The sequence below is a fragment of the Chionomys nivalis genome, chromosome 21 (genome assembly GCF_950005125.1).
Source record: "Chionomys nivalis chromosome 21, mChiNiv1.1, whole genome shotgun sequence".
Lineage (NCBI taxonomy): Eukaryota > Metazoa > Chordata > Mammalia > Rodentia > Cricetidae > Chionomys > Chionomys nivalis.
The window spans coordinates 41,118,681-41,133,193 of NC_080106.1; the positions used below are offsets into that span (position 1 = coordinate 41,118,681).

General features: G+C 52.2%; 1 protein-coding gene across 8 annotated transcripts in view; it reads left to right on the forward strand.

The window, feature by feature from the left end:
* Nfix (nuclear factor I X) overlaps positions 1-14,513 on the forward strand; it is a 94,609-nt gene that overhangs the window by 14,074 nt on the left and 66,022 nt on the right. For 3 of the 8 annotated variants that reach the window (XM_057754077.1, XM_057754080.1, XM_057754084.1), the window contains one exon: positions 13,446-13,977. In XM_057754077.1, coding sequence (XP_057610060.1) covers positions 13,446-13,977 — 532 coding nt within the window. Of the gene's footprint in view, positions 1-6,009; positions 6,032-12,036; positions 12,416-12,890; positions 13,037-13,180; positions 13,978-14,513 lie in introns of those variants that run through there. The other 5 variants (XM_057754085.1, XM_057754079.1, XM_057754078.1 and 2 more) reach the window with 5 other exon arrangements.

The window sequence follows — 14,513 nt, forward strand, 5'->3', positions numbered from 1 at the left end:
AGTCCCTCCCCTGCGCATGCCGAGATGAGGGAATCCTAGCACATGTACGACAATGCGCCTGTTCACGGAGGTTCCTGACTCAGGTGGTCTGTGTGTTTGCAAGATCCTCTAGTGCCCACGCTTGTGGCTCCAAGCACACTGGCACGCAGCATTTCCTCAGCCTGCACACGAGTGTGTTTCACGTGAACTACACACCTGCCAGACTGCCCAGGGCACCTGGCTCCAAAGCCTTATTCAGGCTGTTGGAGGGAAGGGGCCTGTAGGGGGAGGCCCAATTCCCACTCCCCCCCCCCTTTTTTTTTTTAAAGAACATCCATTCCCTCAAACGCCCTGGGGGCACAGGTGAATTGCCTCAGAAGGCTGCTGCCCAGTGGCGCTCCTGCCTGTGCAGAATTTATATTTGCAATTTTACCTTTTATATATATTTCAGTAAGAACTACTCCCCCTCCGCCCTTTCTGTCCCCTATGTGCTTGGACATTCCACTCCCCACTAGGCTCCGAACCGAACCTGCAAAACCTCTCTCTCTCTCTCTTTTTTTTTTTTTTTTTTGAGGATGCCCCACGTTGTTAAAGGCCGAGGTCGGATTGGGCTGCATGTTTGGATCCTTAGGGCCCTCCCCAAACACTATCTCTGTAGTGGGTGCTGGAGACCAGGGAATGTGCGTGCGCGCTCTCTCTCTCTGTCTCTGTCTCTCTGTCTCTGTCTCTCTCTCTCTTCCCCCTTCCTCCCTCCCTCCCTCCCTCCCTCCCTCTCCTTCTCTCTACCTCAATTCACAAAGAGGACATTTAATGTCCCCAACACCCACCCTTGGCTAAATTGCCACCCACCAGCAGAGTCCAGTGTGACCACTGGGGCTGTGTGCTTTCAAGTGTTTCGGGTACGTCCAGCCGGCCGGGAGCGCCGGACTTCCGAGACCCTATGGGAGTGGCTCAGAAGGAGCGCAGTGAGGACTCCCCAGAGAGCCCCGACGTCCTGTCACTGCTGCCCTTTGTGATCTTAAGTCCCCTCTCCAGTCCATTAGACCCCATCACGTGCCTGCACGCAGCCCCAGCTCTGTGCTCCTCGTAGGTGCCGCCACCCGCTCACGGGTGCCTTCCGTAGTAGCCCCACGGGTGTTCTCTTGGCACCGCAGCGTGTGGCATTCCCCCGGACCCACTGCCGCCAATGGCTCAAGACTCAGCAGGGGACAAGTGTGGGTGGGGATGGTGATGAGGTCTCCCGAGGGCCCTGGCTGGAGGAGCAAGAGCAGCGCCGACTGACTGTCGCCCCTGGCACTTTGCACCGTCCTAACTGCATGGCGGTTCTGCCTAGAGGGACGACGGGGTCGCGCGGGCCACAGCGGGCATCGCTCACCGAGGCAAAAAGGCGGGAGTGGGTGTCGAGGCCCCGCAGAGCAACGCGCCTGTGGTACTGTGGCCGCGGAGGACTGGAGTGGGTCTTGCCGACACCTTGTCTCGCGCGCAGTGAAGGGGGCTAGTGTGAAAGGGACCATGGGCACCCCACACCTGACCGTTTACACCCGCTAAGCACTCGCTGGGGTTGGCGCAGGGAGCCCGTGCCTTCCGTGAAGCCCCGCGTGCGCAGGCGTATCCCGGCTTCTGACTCAGGAACTACCCGCGCGACCCCATGTCAGGTGCCTCGAGGGTCCCCTCCAGGGTGCGGGGTGCTGTCGAGGGCTGCTTTGCCTCAGTTTCTCCGCTGGCGTTCAGCCTACGGGAGAGAGCGGGGTTGTGGCTGAAGCACCCTGGACTCAGCGCGGCGCCTGCTGCTGGGGTGTTTTTTCCTGAGAGGTTCAAAAGCCTGGCGTCCGCTGGGACGTCAGTCGGGTCCAACAGCCCTGCGGCCCCAGGAGCCCGGCGACCCTCCCGAAGCCGCCGCTTTGTAGGGAGCATTGGCGGGGAAATATCCAGAAAGATTTTTGTTCCTGTGCTTGGCTGGGGTTGGGGGCGTTTGGCCTTCAAGGAGCGTGGGGAAGAAATATGACCAACTGGCAGAAAATGTGCTTCCACCTCTCCTTTGCTTTCAGGCTGCGGGAATCGAGTTGCCTTGTCCAGCCTGGTTTTTGTTGTCCTTTGTTTTGTGTTGTTTAAAGAAAAAAAATAACAAAAATCACCCTAATTTTAATTTTTTATTTTGTCCCCATGAGCAACATGGTTTTGTCTCTTGGGGCTGACTTCTTGAATTTAGGGAGCCAGAGCTACCAGCTCTGTCGGGAGACTTCGTGTCAGGGCGGGAAGAGGGGAAAGTGGGGGAAAGTGGGGGAAGAACCTGTACCGATTTTGTTGAACCTCTTGGAGAAGGGAGCTGGTGTAGGCTAATGCCCACGAGTCAGAGCCACCCCCAGGTGTCCCGAGAAGCTGCCTGCGGAACTCACAGGCGCCACTGGAGGAGTGTTCTGAACTACTTCAGTGCGCTTTAATGGTGGGTTCATTTCGTTCCCCTATTGTATGTGACTCCAGTTGCTCCCTGCGGGGAGGTGACCCTGGGCAGTGGTTAACACCTAGGCTTGCACCGTGGACTGTGGACCCCAAGACGACCCACCTGAGCAGCAAACTTCTCCTACCCCACTTGGAATGCTCCGGCCACACTTGGCGCCTTAGCGCCTTATTATTGTCCCTCCGCACTTAATTTTTCCCATATAAAGTTTTATTACTACTTTTTTAAGTGTGCGAAACTGAGGCTGAGTGGTAGAAACAGAAAGAAAAGAAGAAAAGGAAAATGCGTGAAAAATGCGGTGACCTCCGACGGTGGGGCTGCAGCATCCCCATGCACCGTCTTTGTGCTCTGTGGCCGATTTCCCTGGTAGACCCAAGCATGGGGGTGCCCTCCACTGAAAAGGCGCTATTTTGATTTTAATAATTAAAAAAAAAGCCCTATGTTTCATTTAGGAGTGCATTTTTGTGCTGCCCCTGTAGACAGAGCCCGGGTTTGCCACGGCCGAGTCTGTAATCAGAGAGAAATACCAGCTTTGCTGGGGGTTAGACTGTATCATTGGCTAATGTAGTGGTTTAAAAAAAAATAATGCTAAGCATTGGAATAATTAAAGCATGAGGAATAACTCATGTCTTTTCTCTCCTCTCCATTCAGCATCCTCTTATTTAAAGACCGAAAGAGCGCTTTTAGGCCAGCCAACCTAGTTTTAATTCCCGCTCTTTCCCTCCTTACCGCCTTCCCCCGGAACTCAACTGATTCGAAAATCCCCTGACTGGTAGAAAGTGGGAAAGTTGCTGCTGGGAGGCAGTTCTCCCTGAGTTAGAGACACTCTCCTGGGCCCTGACCTGCTGCCTGGTTTGCTGTAGGTAGAGCCTGGTTTTAAAAGAGAAAGGAAGAAAGGAGCGGGGCTCTGGTACCCATGCCAGTGAGGGCACCTTTCCCAGGCTTCTGGCCGGCTTAGGGAGAGCCAGCCCGGGGATAGGGAAGTAGCTTCACTGTATTTTGCTGGGTTTTTGTTTTGTTTTGTTTGAGACAGTGTCTCACTGTGTGCCTCCGGCTGTCCTGGAGGTCACTTGTGTAGACCCTGCTGGTCTTGAACACTCAGAGATCTGCCCCCCTTTTCCTGCTCTGTTAATCCAGAAAGGATCATGTGTTTTTAAAAATTGCCCTAGGGGAGGACTTATTTCAATTTAAGCTATATAATTCTTTTCCCCAGCCCGCGTGCAAAGGGAAAGTGTAGTTCTGGAGAGCTGCCTCGGCAGTCCTGTGCCCTTGGAGGTCCTGTGCCCTTTGTAGGGGAGATATCTGCCTGCTAAGGCTGGACCTGGCATCTTTAGTCTTTAGGCAGCACATATGCTGCTACACATAGGCATAGGCCTGGGTTCCAGAGGAAGAGTGCTCAGGGACTGTCACTGCCCAGAGAGAATCCCGATGGGGTTGTAAACAGGACTGTGGAGGTTTGTCCTGGGCCTCAGGCCTTCTCCCCAGGAGTTGCCGGGACCACTGAGAAGTATTGGGGAGGAGAAGGAAGGAAAGTGGGCAGGAAGAGATGGTGGGGGCTTATCCCACAGAGTGTCTGCAAGCTGCAACCGAGTAATTTATTATTTACTTATTTGCTTCAGGTGTCTTTAATTGTGTTTCTCCATTTTCCTGGTTATTTGCTGCTCAGACTTTTCAACCCTCCCTTGCATCCATCTTTTTACATAAGCAGAAACTTTTTTTTCCTCCTTAGAGAGATATCGTGGGAGGTATTTTGCCTTCAGTGCTTTCTCTTTCCTGTTTTTTTAAATTTAATTTTAAAATTATAAAGTAAATTTAGTGCTAGTGAAAGTGGGGGGGGGGGAGCCAGCTGGGTCTAGTGAAGGGGTAGGCAGACATGCAGAGTTCGGCTTTCCTCAAGGGCAGACTGGTCCCAGAACCCCAAGTTAGCCTGCAGCTGCCTGCTTCTCCCTTGGCCTGCTCCTCCTGTGCCCTCATCCCTTCATCTCCTGGCAGGAATCTGGTGGGTAGTCATGGGCACCAATTGCCCGGAGAGTGTTCATTCACACCGAGGAGCTTCCTGAGCCACAGTCCCTTTGCTTCCCGGCAGGGCAAGAGGAGGGGCCTTGCTCCCCAGTCGCTGAGGCCATTGGCTTTTGGCTCCTTGGGTCCTGTCTGCCCCCCCCCCCCAACATGTGCTGCTAGTTTGCTGAACTGCTGCACAGTTGGATGCCCTGTTGATGGGATCAGTGTTGGGCAGACACACGGAGAGACTCTCTCCCCTGCGTTATTGAGGAGGAGAGGGGCTTCTTTTCACCGCACATTTCTGGGGTCACATGAGCACACAAACTGGTCTCTGGTCTCCAAGGTGCATGCACACACAAATGTTCACACTGAGGCCTTTGGCTTGTGCAGAACTATTCTTAAGGATTCCTAAATTATGGAAACTCTATAGCTTGGAATGTTCCTGTTCAGTAACACTGAAAATGTTTCTTTCTTAACCTGGGTGGAGTTGCATGGGTGTGTTCTCTTTGTGGAAAGGTACAGAGGAGCGATGCACTCACTATGTGAGCATTATTTATATATTGCGGCTTCTACTAAAAATTTTGTTTAAAAAAAAAAAGAAAGAAAAAAGAAAGAAATTCTGGGCTCCAAAGGTAAAGGAAAGGCCACCTTTTACACACTTAAAATTCAAATTTAAATAAAAATGTGCCCCAGCTTGCTTTACTGAGTTCTTCCTGTTAGGAATGATGGGAAGGCTTGTAAAAATTAGTGGGCTGATGAAGAAATTAAACAACCCCCCCCCAAACAAAACTCCAAGGCCTGTGGTCCATACTGAGGAGGGCCTGCAGGCCGCCTGGAAGACTTAGGTATAGAAGATTTCTTCTCAGAACCAGAGGATGAAAGTAGTATCTTCCTTGCCAGTTACATTTTGCTGTCAACATCTGGAAAGCAAAATTGCAGCTGTTCTCCCTGCCCCCTCCATTACCACCTCTTTTTTTTTTTTCTGCACTTAAATTTTTTGTGTGCTTGCCGTCCACACTTCAATTTTCTATAGTGTAAAAACATCTTCACGACTGTGTTCAAATTGAATTTTTAGATTTGGACTTTTAAAAAAAGCGTGCATCTTTTAGTCTGACGGTATAATTTTTGGAGCACTGTGTTTGAACAGGCCAATGATAGTTGCCACCGTTTGCCTTCCTTCTCTCTGCTGTCAGCTCTGGCCAGAAGCACAAGGAGGGAGGACTCCTAGCCGCCCAGGGCAGGCTCCCTCTTTTCGCCTCTGTGCTTCTTGGGCAGGTAGTGACTGCATCGCCCTCCACCCCCCACAGCCCTTCTGCGGTGTTTTTGTTTTCTCTTTGCCCCCCAAAAATATTTGAACCAAAAAGCCTCTCTTTTTTTTCCTCCACCCACAGCAAACTGAAAGGACTAGTGAACCGTGATTCAACAGAGCGAGGGCGCCTCTTTTCTTCCTTAGCATTAATTAACTCAAGTTCGTTAGGACGTTGGGTCTGTCGCCCACAGTTTTCTCTTGTGTGTGCTGAATCGGGTCATAGAGGGAGACTTCCCGTGCAAACAGTTTGTGTTGGAGCTGGAGGACGCAGAGGGGGAGAGAGGGTGAGAAAGAAAGGGAGCCCGGGAGGGAATGAGCGGGAGGCAGAGGGTGGGCACCGTCCGAAATCCTCCAGGCCCTGGTGCCAGCCTTTCTCTGCAGGGGCTAGGCACCGGGGAAATGAGGAATCTAGGGTTTTCTTGGCGGTGATCCTGGCCATAAAATAATTGGGGAGCAGTATATTTTGAGGGATTAAAATATGTCTGAAACTGAACATTTGGGGGTAAGCTGTTTGCCCAGGCAGAGCCGGCCCAGCTTTCCCAGAACCCTTGAGCAGTGAAAACCCCAGAGCTCGGGGCTCTGCCTGTTGCTGCAGCAACTAAAGAAAGAGGCTCCCTTAGGGCCGAGGGAGCCACGGTGCAGGCTGGCTGGGTACAGGGATCTAGAGAGGCCTGGCCTCTCTGCGCCCCTCTCCCCTCTCGAAGCACAGAGAAGTAAAAATCAAAATGGGGTGGAGTGGATCCTGACTGAGCTCTTGGGGGTCAGGGTGTCTGGGAGTGCAGGTTGTGTGCTCGAATTTAGGGGTGGGTGTTGAAGGAGGGGCCTGCTGCTGTAGCACCTATAGGCAGCTCCAGCATCGCCCTGGCCCCCCCGGTCTCCCTAACCCTGCAGATGATTTTTTCTTGTTCTGGAAGCAAAGACCTCACCTAGGGCAGCCCCCTTCTTTTCCTTCTCTCGCCTTTTGTCAGTTTTTCTGTTCTTTAGAGAAAGTTGTGAAGCTGGTCTGTGTGGTTCCTCCCTTTTCCTGGGCCCTGGGCCACTGTGGAGTGACACTTTCAAAGCCAACCAGGTGGGTGAGGCACCACACAACCTTGGCCCCTGAAGCCTTTGGCCGTCACCTGTCCTGCTGGTCTTTGAAAGGCCTCCATCTCCACTCAGCCCATTGACTAGGGAGGAGAGCAGTCTGGCCTTCCCAGCATTTACTTGTATTTGGTGACACGGAAGTTTCAAGCTAAATAATGAATTAAAGACTAGGGTTTTGTTTCCTATTCCCCATAGAAGACAAGATGAAAGTAAACAATCTCCAGAGGAGAGAATAGATCATCTCCTCTAACACCCCCATCCCTATCCTAGCTTGTTCTGTGCCAAGAGGGTGAGGGGAGATGTGCCTGGAGCAGGGGAGCCTTCCAGCCAGGAACGAGGCTGCTTGTTGGCCCGGTCCCAGGCCACAGCTCCCGATTTGTAGCAAGGAGGAGAAAAGGCAGTGCGTGGGGGCGCCCAGGGGCATTTTACTGGAGTATTATGTGGCCTGGTTCTGAGACAGACCCCGAGAGAGACCCAGCTCTGGTGTGGGCAAATCCATCGTCTGGCCCAAGGACGTTTTTCACACAAGCCCGGTGGTGGTGGCTGCTGTTCCTGAACGGAGGCCCAAATCAGCCAAAACCCGCTTTGTCCAAATTATCGGGAGCCTCCTCGGAAAGTGCATTTTCCGGTTTCCATTCCTAGGTTTCCAAACTCTTGGATAGTTTCACTGAGCAGCAGAGCCTCTTTCTGCCTCCCCCAGAGAAGGAGGCCCCACCCACCCCTAGGACAAGCAGCCAGGTCTCTTCCTTTGCTGCGGCCTGAGGTCCACAGTGTCTGCCCACGGCCTCTCCTAGCCTTCTGAGGGAGGAGCACAGATCTGACAAGATGGGAGGTGTGTGTGTGGTGGTAGTGGTTGTGGTTATGTATGAAGCTGTCCCCTTTCAGCCCAGGCCCAGGCAGAATTATAAATGCCAGGAATTAGGCAAACTCACCGGGCCTCTATTTGTGGCCTTTCTAATTTCCTATGCCTTTCCTTACCTACTCTGCAGACACCGGTAGGAAAATGGACCCGGGAATATCTGATGCTTTCTCCTTAGAGCACAGTCATGGGCTTAAACTGTGAGTGCTTAACATGTGTGGGCCGTGGTGCCCAGGGTCTGAGAGAATATTCCAGGCCCAGAAGCCAGCAGTTTGGGGACAAATAAGATTTTGTTTTTAAAGGTAAAGAGACCCACCCATGACTGGGTGTTTGAAACAAGGCCTCTTAGCCTCACTACTGGGAGGCAAAGGCCAGCTACAAAATCTGTATCAGTTTGGGGAAATTATTTTGTTTCCTGGAAGGATTTTTAATATTGTACATGTAAGTAAAGGACTGGGTGTGTTCTCTGGTTTCCTCAAATAACCCACAAGGCCTCAGCTCACAGGACTGCTCTGAGAGCCTCATGGTTTCCACCCCTGGAAGCCACCATTTTTCTCAGTTTTCTTTCTTTTTTCCTCTTGTCTTGGAGCCCTTCTCTATTTTCTTGCTTATTCGTTCTTTCCTTTCTCTTTGTCTCGGACTTTTCTGCAGCTTCCAGCCAGCTCTGTGCTCTGGGTTTCCCCTCTGCCTCTCTTGCTTTTCCTCTGCTTGAATTTCTGTTTCTGTGGCCTGCTTAATCTTTGGGGTGGGGGGAGGTGACACATCTCTCTCTGTGGTGGCTGGACAGGCACCAGAGCAGCATCTCAATAGAAACTCCTGTGTTTTCACCAAGTTTTATCTTCTCAAAAGTAAGAGAGGCCTTTCTTTCATGAAGTTAAAATTTTCTCTTCCAAAAACCAAAAATCCTTTCCCTTTGGTTGATCTTTTTCTTTCATTTTCTTTCTTTCTTCCTTTCTTCTCTTCCCCAGCAATCTGTAGGTTCCCACATTTGCTCTTTCCAACCCTTGAACCATCATTTCTGTTTGAAATCAGACCTGGAAGCATCTTAAATCATCAATAATTTTCCAGTCTTGGCTTGGGTCTGGTACATCAGGGTGCAGGAGTGTGACCTCCAGACGGAGGGTGGGACAGGAAAGGAAGGAGTTGGGACAGGGACAGGTAATCTTCCAAAGGGTGCCTAGATTGTCTCCCAGTGAAAAGGGGAAGGATCTCTTTTGTTTGGGGGTCTAGGGGCATGCACACAGACACACACACACACACACACACACACAGACACACACACACACATGGGCACACGGGGGGGAGGGGGAGAGCTGTTTTTTTCTACTGGGATGGCCTGCTTACTGGAAGCCAGCGTGTTCTGCTGGCAAAGTCACAGCAGGCCAGAGGCGCTGCCCAATGACCTTCTGCTTACCTTCAAGGTTATAGCCCCCAGCTAGGAGAAAGACAGTTGACAATTGTTCTCCCTTCCAGATTCACGAGGAAGGGCCTGTTGCTGTCCTGCCAGTCTCTGAAGCTTCCTGCAGAAGTTCCCTGGTGCTGTCACTCTCATCAGCTCACCACCCAGGGACCTTTGACTCTTTCCTTCCTCAGCTCCGCAGAGACTGGCTCTCACACTGTCCCTAACATCTGTGGATTTTCTACTAGCCATGGAACTGTCGCTACCCAACCCAGACTTTCAACTGTGTTGTTCCACCACACTGTAGTCCTGAAAAGGAACAGACCAGGATTTGCCACGGAACAATATTGGCCATTTTCTTTTTAATATTTAAATCAGAATCAGAATAGCAGCAACATCCCCACTACACTTTGGACCGCCAAATACAAACTCACTTGCAGCTTTTATGATCTCATCTTGACTTTAGAAAGTGAAATTGCTTCCTCAAGGTGGAGAAGGCAGTGTTCATTCGGTCCCTTATGTCACTAGGCGCTAAGCTAGCATCCTTGACTGGTTGGACCAAAGCCTGTTATTCACAGGACGTGAATTATTGAACACCACCCTAAGAGGCCTGTCTGTGATGGCACCTGCCTCCTGCACTGTTCTCTCTAACTGTGTCTCTCGGGTCAGCTGTGAACTCACTCCGCTGGAGTTGGCCATTTAGGGTTTAGGGTCCCAGGTGCTGGATGGTACCTCCCATTGTGGGGGGGGGTCTTTTGTTTTGGCACAGTCCAGGCGTTCTTCCAGGAGCCTCTTTGCCATTGAACAGAAGGCCACAGAGCACAGGGTTTCAGCTGGTGAGGAAAGGGGCAGTGAGCAGTGACCTTTTTCCCTTTGCCAACTTAGGGTTGAGCCTGCAGAGAGGGTGGCTGTGGGGACTGAGCACTGGTCACTGGGCAGTCTGTTGATATCCTACCTCGGCTCTCCCTTTCATTTCCTGCCTTCCTTTTGCTTTCCCAGAGGCCTAGGGCAGCTGCCCAGAGCGCTTACTGGAGAGTCCTCCTGGAGGTGCCTCCCCCAGGAAGTGCCTAGTTGGGGACCTGGAGAAAGGACTTTGGCATCACCTCTCATGCCTCTGGTTCCCGAAGGCTCTTGCCTTCTGTTTTGCCATATCTTTTCTCAAGTCTTCTCTCTATCCAGGCTTCTCGGGTTTATATGCTTTTGCACCTTGCATTTTAGTCTAATTTGAGGGACAGGTAAGAAAGCTACCCCGGCAGCGGCAGCGTGAGTAACCAGGGCAGATCTGGAGGAGGGAGGGGTTGCAGAAGGTGGGAGGTGGGGGTGCCGAGGGGAAGTAGTGCCGGTCTTTCTGCCTCTGTCACTTCTCCCAGGGGCTGGCTGTTGTGTTTGTAGCTGCGTGTGGTGCTTGCCAGAGGAGCGCTGTGACAGGAGGCTATTTTAATAAACTTGCAGCTTCACGAGCCGAGCTGCATTGCGTTGGCATCTCCCATCACCACTAATGGAGTGTGCGTGGCTGGGTGTGGGCCGAGGGAGGCTGTGAGCTTACTGGGGGCTGAGGGGAAGGCAAGGAGGTGCAGGGTTCCATGTCCCCTTGTTTGGGAGTGCTCCTGAGTCCTACAGGCAGCAGGGTCTGAGGGACCAAGAAGTGGCAACACCCAGCCAACATTCTGTGCTGTGCTGTTGGCACGGACACTTTCTGAGCTCTTTCTCCTATTCAGAGTTCTGTAGGCTGGTGCACAGAGTGGAGGAGAAAATGTCCACTCGCCCTACTGTGCTCCATAAAAAAAAAAAAAAAAAAAAAAAGACAACCTAAAAAAAAAAAATCTAGAACCAGAGAGTGTGCTGGCCTGAGAGCAGAACACAGAGTAGGCGCAGCTGCTTCCCCAAGGCCTTCTGGGGCTCCCGCCCAGCCGCCAGCCCGCCAGGAGTCAGGCCTTTATTTATTTATTTTCTGGCTTAAAAAAAAGTCCGCGTCTTCCTCAATCCTAATGTTCCCACCCCCCAAGTTTGCTGGGTGGCTGCTGCCAAACAGACCCAAGTGGGCGCCTGGGATGAAAAATTCATAACTGCTGGACTTTGCTTTTGCTTGTTCATTAGACGTGAACTTGTCGATTGGGCAAATTGTTTTTGGTCTCCAACTGCCGGGGGGCTCTCCCCACCCTCTCAGCTAGCCCAGCTCCCTCCTCCCCTTGGACTCAGCCATTGGCTGCACGAGGATGCCTCTTTGCCAAATAGGTGGATTCCCCCCCACTCTCTTTCGCGCTCTCTCTCTCTCTCTCTCTCTCTCTCTCTCTCTCTCTCTCTCTCTCTCTCTCTCTCTCTTCCTCCCTCCCTTTCTCCCTCCCTCCCTCCCTCTCCCTCTCTCCCTCGCTCTTTCTCTCTCCTTTCCTCTGGCTGTCTCCCTCCCCCTCTTTTACTGACTTGGCACACACAAATGGATGGGGATTGAGCATGAACGGGGAGCGGGGAATCTGAGAGAAAAAAGAAGCCACAACCCCCCCACCCTAGCGGTGCTGGTGCACACACACCCTCTCCCGCGCTCGCGCGCGCGCGCTCACGTGCGCACCATCGCACACCCCATCCCATCCCCGTCTTCCTGAGATCCTCGCTCTCTCCCTCCCCCTCTTCCTTCCCTCCCTCCCTGGCTCCCTCTCTCCCTTTTGCTGCGTCTGCCAGCAACGGTCTGCAGCCGGTCAGAACTCGTCCTCTTCCCGAGAATCTGCGAGCTCCCCCTCTTCCTCTGGTCGGGTGGAGGGAGCAGCTCGAAGTTTACACCCTTGTGCCGCTGCCAAAGCCGAAAGCCTTTTCTTCAGCTGCTGCTTTTTCCCTCCTGGTTTTTGTTTTTGTTTTTCGGGGGTGGGGGTGGGGTAGGGTACGTTGTCGTGGATGAACGTGGGGTGGTGGTGGTAGGAGGTTGGTTTTGATCTTTAATTTTGCATATTTTTGCTCTTTTATTTTAAACTACAAGAGGATGCATAGGGGAAGAAATTGAAACAATTTGTTGGCTTTTGTTTACCTGGTGTGTGTAAGAAGCCACCTCGCTCCCTCTCTGCTCGCCATCCCTGACCTTTCTTTCTTTTTACTCCTTAAAAAAATTAATTTCCCCCTCTGTGCAATGGAGCGTGGGGGGTGGAGGGGGAAGGGTTTGAGAATCCACCCAAGCCCGGCCCCTATTCCCCAGAACACCAATAATAACCCCCTTTAAAACATTTACCTTCCTCCCCTGCTCCTCCTCCTCCCCTAGTCCCACCGCCCCTAACTCATAACTCTGTTGAGTCCAGAATCTCAGAATCAGGCGTTGGCTTTGCCGGGTGCTTCACATCAATGGTAATTATTTGATTTTTCCAGCTTTATTTTTGTAAAAAGAAATCAATTATTATTTAAACTTCAAACAAGCAAACAAGCAAAAAACCAAAAACCAAAACAAAACAAAAGGAAAAAAAACTGAGAGAGCCCAGCCCTCTGCCACCTGATTGAGGGTGAAGGGGTTGTGGGAGATTGGGGAAGGGGCCGCAAGGCGACCCATGTAGCTTTTAACCCTAATGTGGCTGAGAAAAGCACCTTATTTGGGCTAACAAGAAGTGTTTTGTTCATTATTACTGTGATTAACGTTAGTATCGGTGCCGATAACAAAGCTGAAACCACATATTTAGGATTTAGATCTGATTTTAAAAAATGCTGGGGTGGATGTTCGTTCCAACTGGATCTGAAGGAAAGAAAATGCAAGCAGCCTGGTGAGAGGGGACCCAAAGCCTCTTCCTTCATCTCAGATGGCATTTTCTGTCTTCTCAGGGGGGCAGCCAAACATTGGCCATTCCGGACAGGAGGACAGAAGGCAGCAAGGCAGCTCTTGCTTGTCCTTCCTTCTGCACCCTCAGGCAACCGGACACTGTGCTGGGACCAGCTGACCCTAGTTCACAGCTGCCCTAGAACATGGAGATGTCATGGGTGCGACAGAACTTGGGGGGGGGACCAGCAAGCCCGTGGTGTGTGTAGCAACATTGTCTGTGTGTGTGTGTAGGGATGAGAGAGAGAGAGAGAGAGAGAGAGAGAGAGAGAGAGAGAGAGAGAGAGAGAGAGAGAGAGAATAGGTGTGTGGACAGGCTCCCGTGCCTCTGTTTGGTTGCTGAGGCTGAGATGGGAGCAAGTGGCTTGCGAAACTGGTGGTGGCTTCAAACCACACTTCAGTAGAACAATCTCAAGAGAAAATTGCTGGGGGGAGGGAGAAGGAGGAGAAGGCGGTTTTCCTAGTGCCCCCTTCTAACGCTGCGTTTCTCCTTCTCTCTTTCCCCCTCATCCCGTCTTCCCCTCCTCCCGTCCTCCCTCGCCCCGCATGCTCCCGGCTTGCCGCCTGCAGGATGAGTTCCACCCGTTCATCGAGGCGCTGCTGCCTCACGTCCGAGCCTTCTCCTACACCTGGTTCAACCTACAGGCGCGGAAGCGCAAGTACTTCAAGAAGCACGAGAAGCGGATGTCAAAGGACGAGGAGCGCGCGGTGAAGGACGAGCTGCTGGGCGAGAAGCCTGAGATCAAGCAGAAGTGGGCATCCCGGCTGTTGGCCAAGCTGCGCAAAGACATCAGGCCCGAGTTCCGAGAGGACTTTGTGCTGACCATCACCGGCAAGAAGCCCCCCTGCTGCGTGCTCTCCAACCCCGACCAGAAGGGCAAGATCCGGCGGATTGACTGCCTGCGCCAGGCTGACAAGGTGTGGCGGCTGGACCTGGTCATGGTGATTTTGTTTAAGGGGATCCCCTTGGAAAGTACTGATGGGGAGCGGCTCTACAAGTCGCCCCAGTGCTCGAACCCCGGCCTGTGCGTCCAGCCACATCACATTGGAGTCACAATCAAAGAACTGGACCTTTATCTGGCTTACTTTGTCCACACTCCGGGTAGGTTGTTTTCAACACCCCCTCCCCAGTTTTATTTCACTTGCTGGCATTTGTTCTGTTTATTGCTCCTCCTGTTTCTGAACAGTACTGCTCTGGGCCTCACTGGCAGCTTGTCCTACTGGCCTTCGTATGTGGTGCCCCTCTCACTTTTCCATCCTCTTCCTCTCTGCCCCCACCCCTTTGCTCTTTCTCCTCTCCTCTCTTGCTATGACACCCAATTTGTGCATCTCGTCTTTCCTAAAGTGAAGATGCTGTCAGTTTTAGGACAGGGCCAAGATGTCTCATAATTACCCACAATGGTAAGAGTCGGAGATGAAGATGATAACATCCACACTAACCACAGCTGATAGAGAAAATGAGACGGAAGCGCTAGGGGCTGGGAGAAGGTGCAGGCTGCTGTAGCTTCACTTCTTCCCAGGAAGGGCTGGGTTTGGGGGAGGTGGCTGTCAGCAAGTCCAGGAGAGAGGGAAATGTGGAATCTGACGTTTGGGACCCCGGAAGAGGCGCAGCAGCAGCAGCAGCAGCAGCAGCAGTGG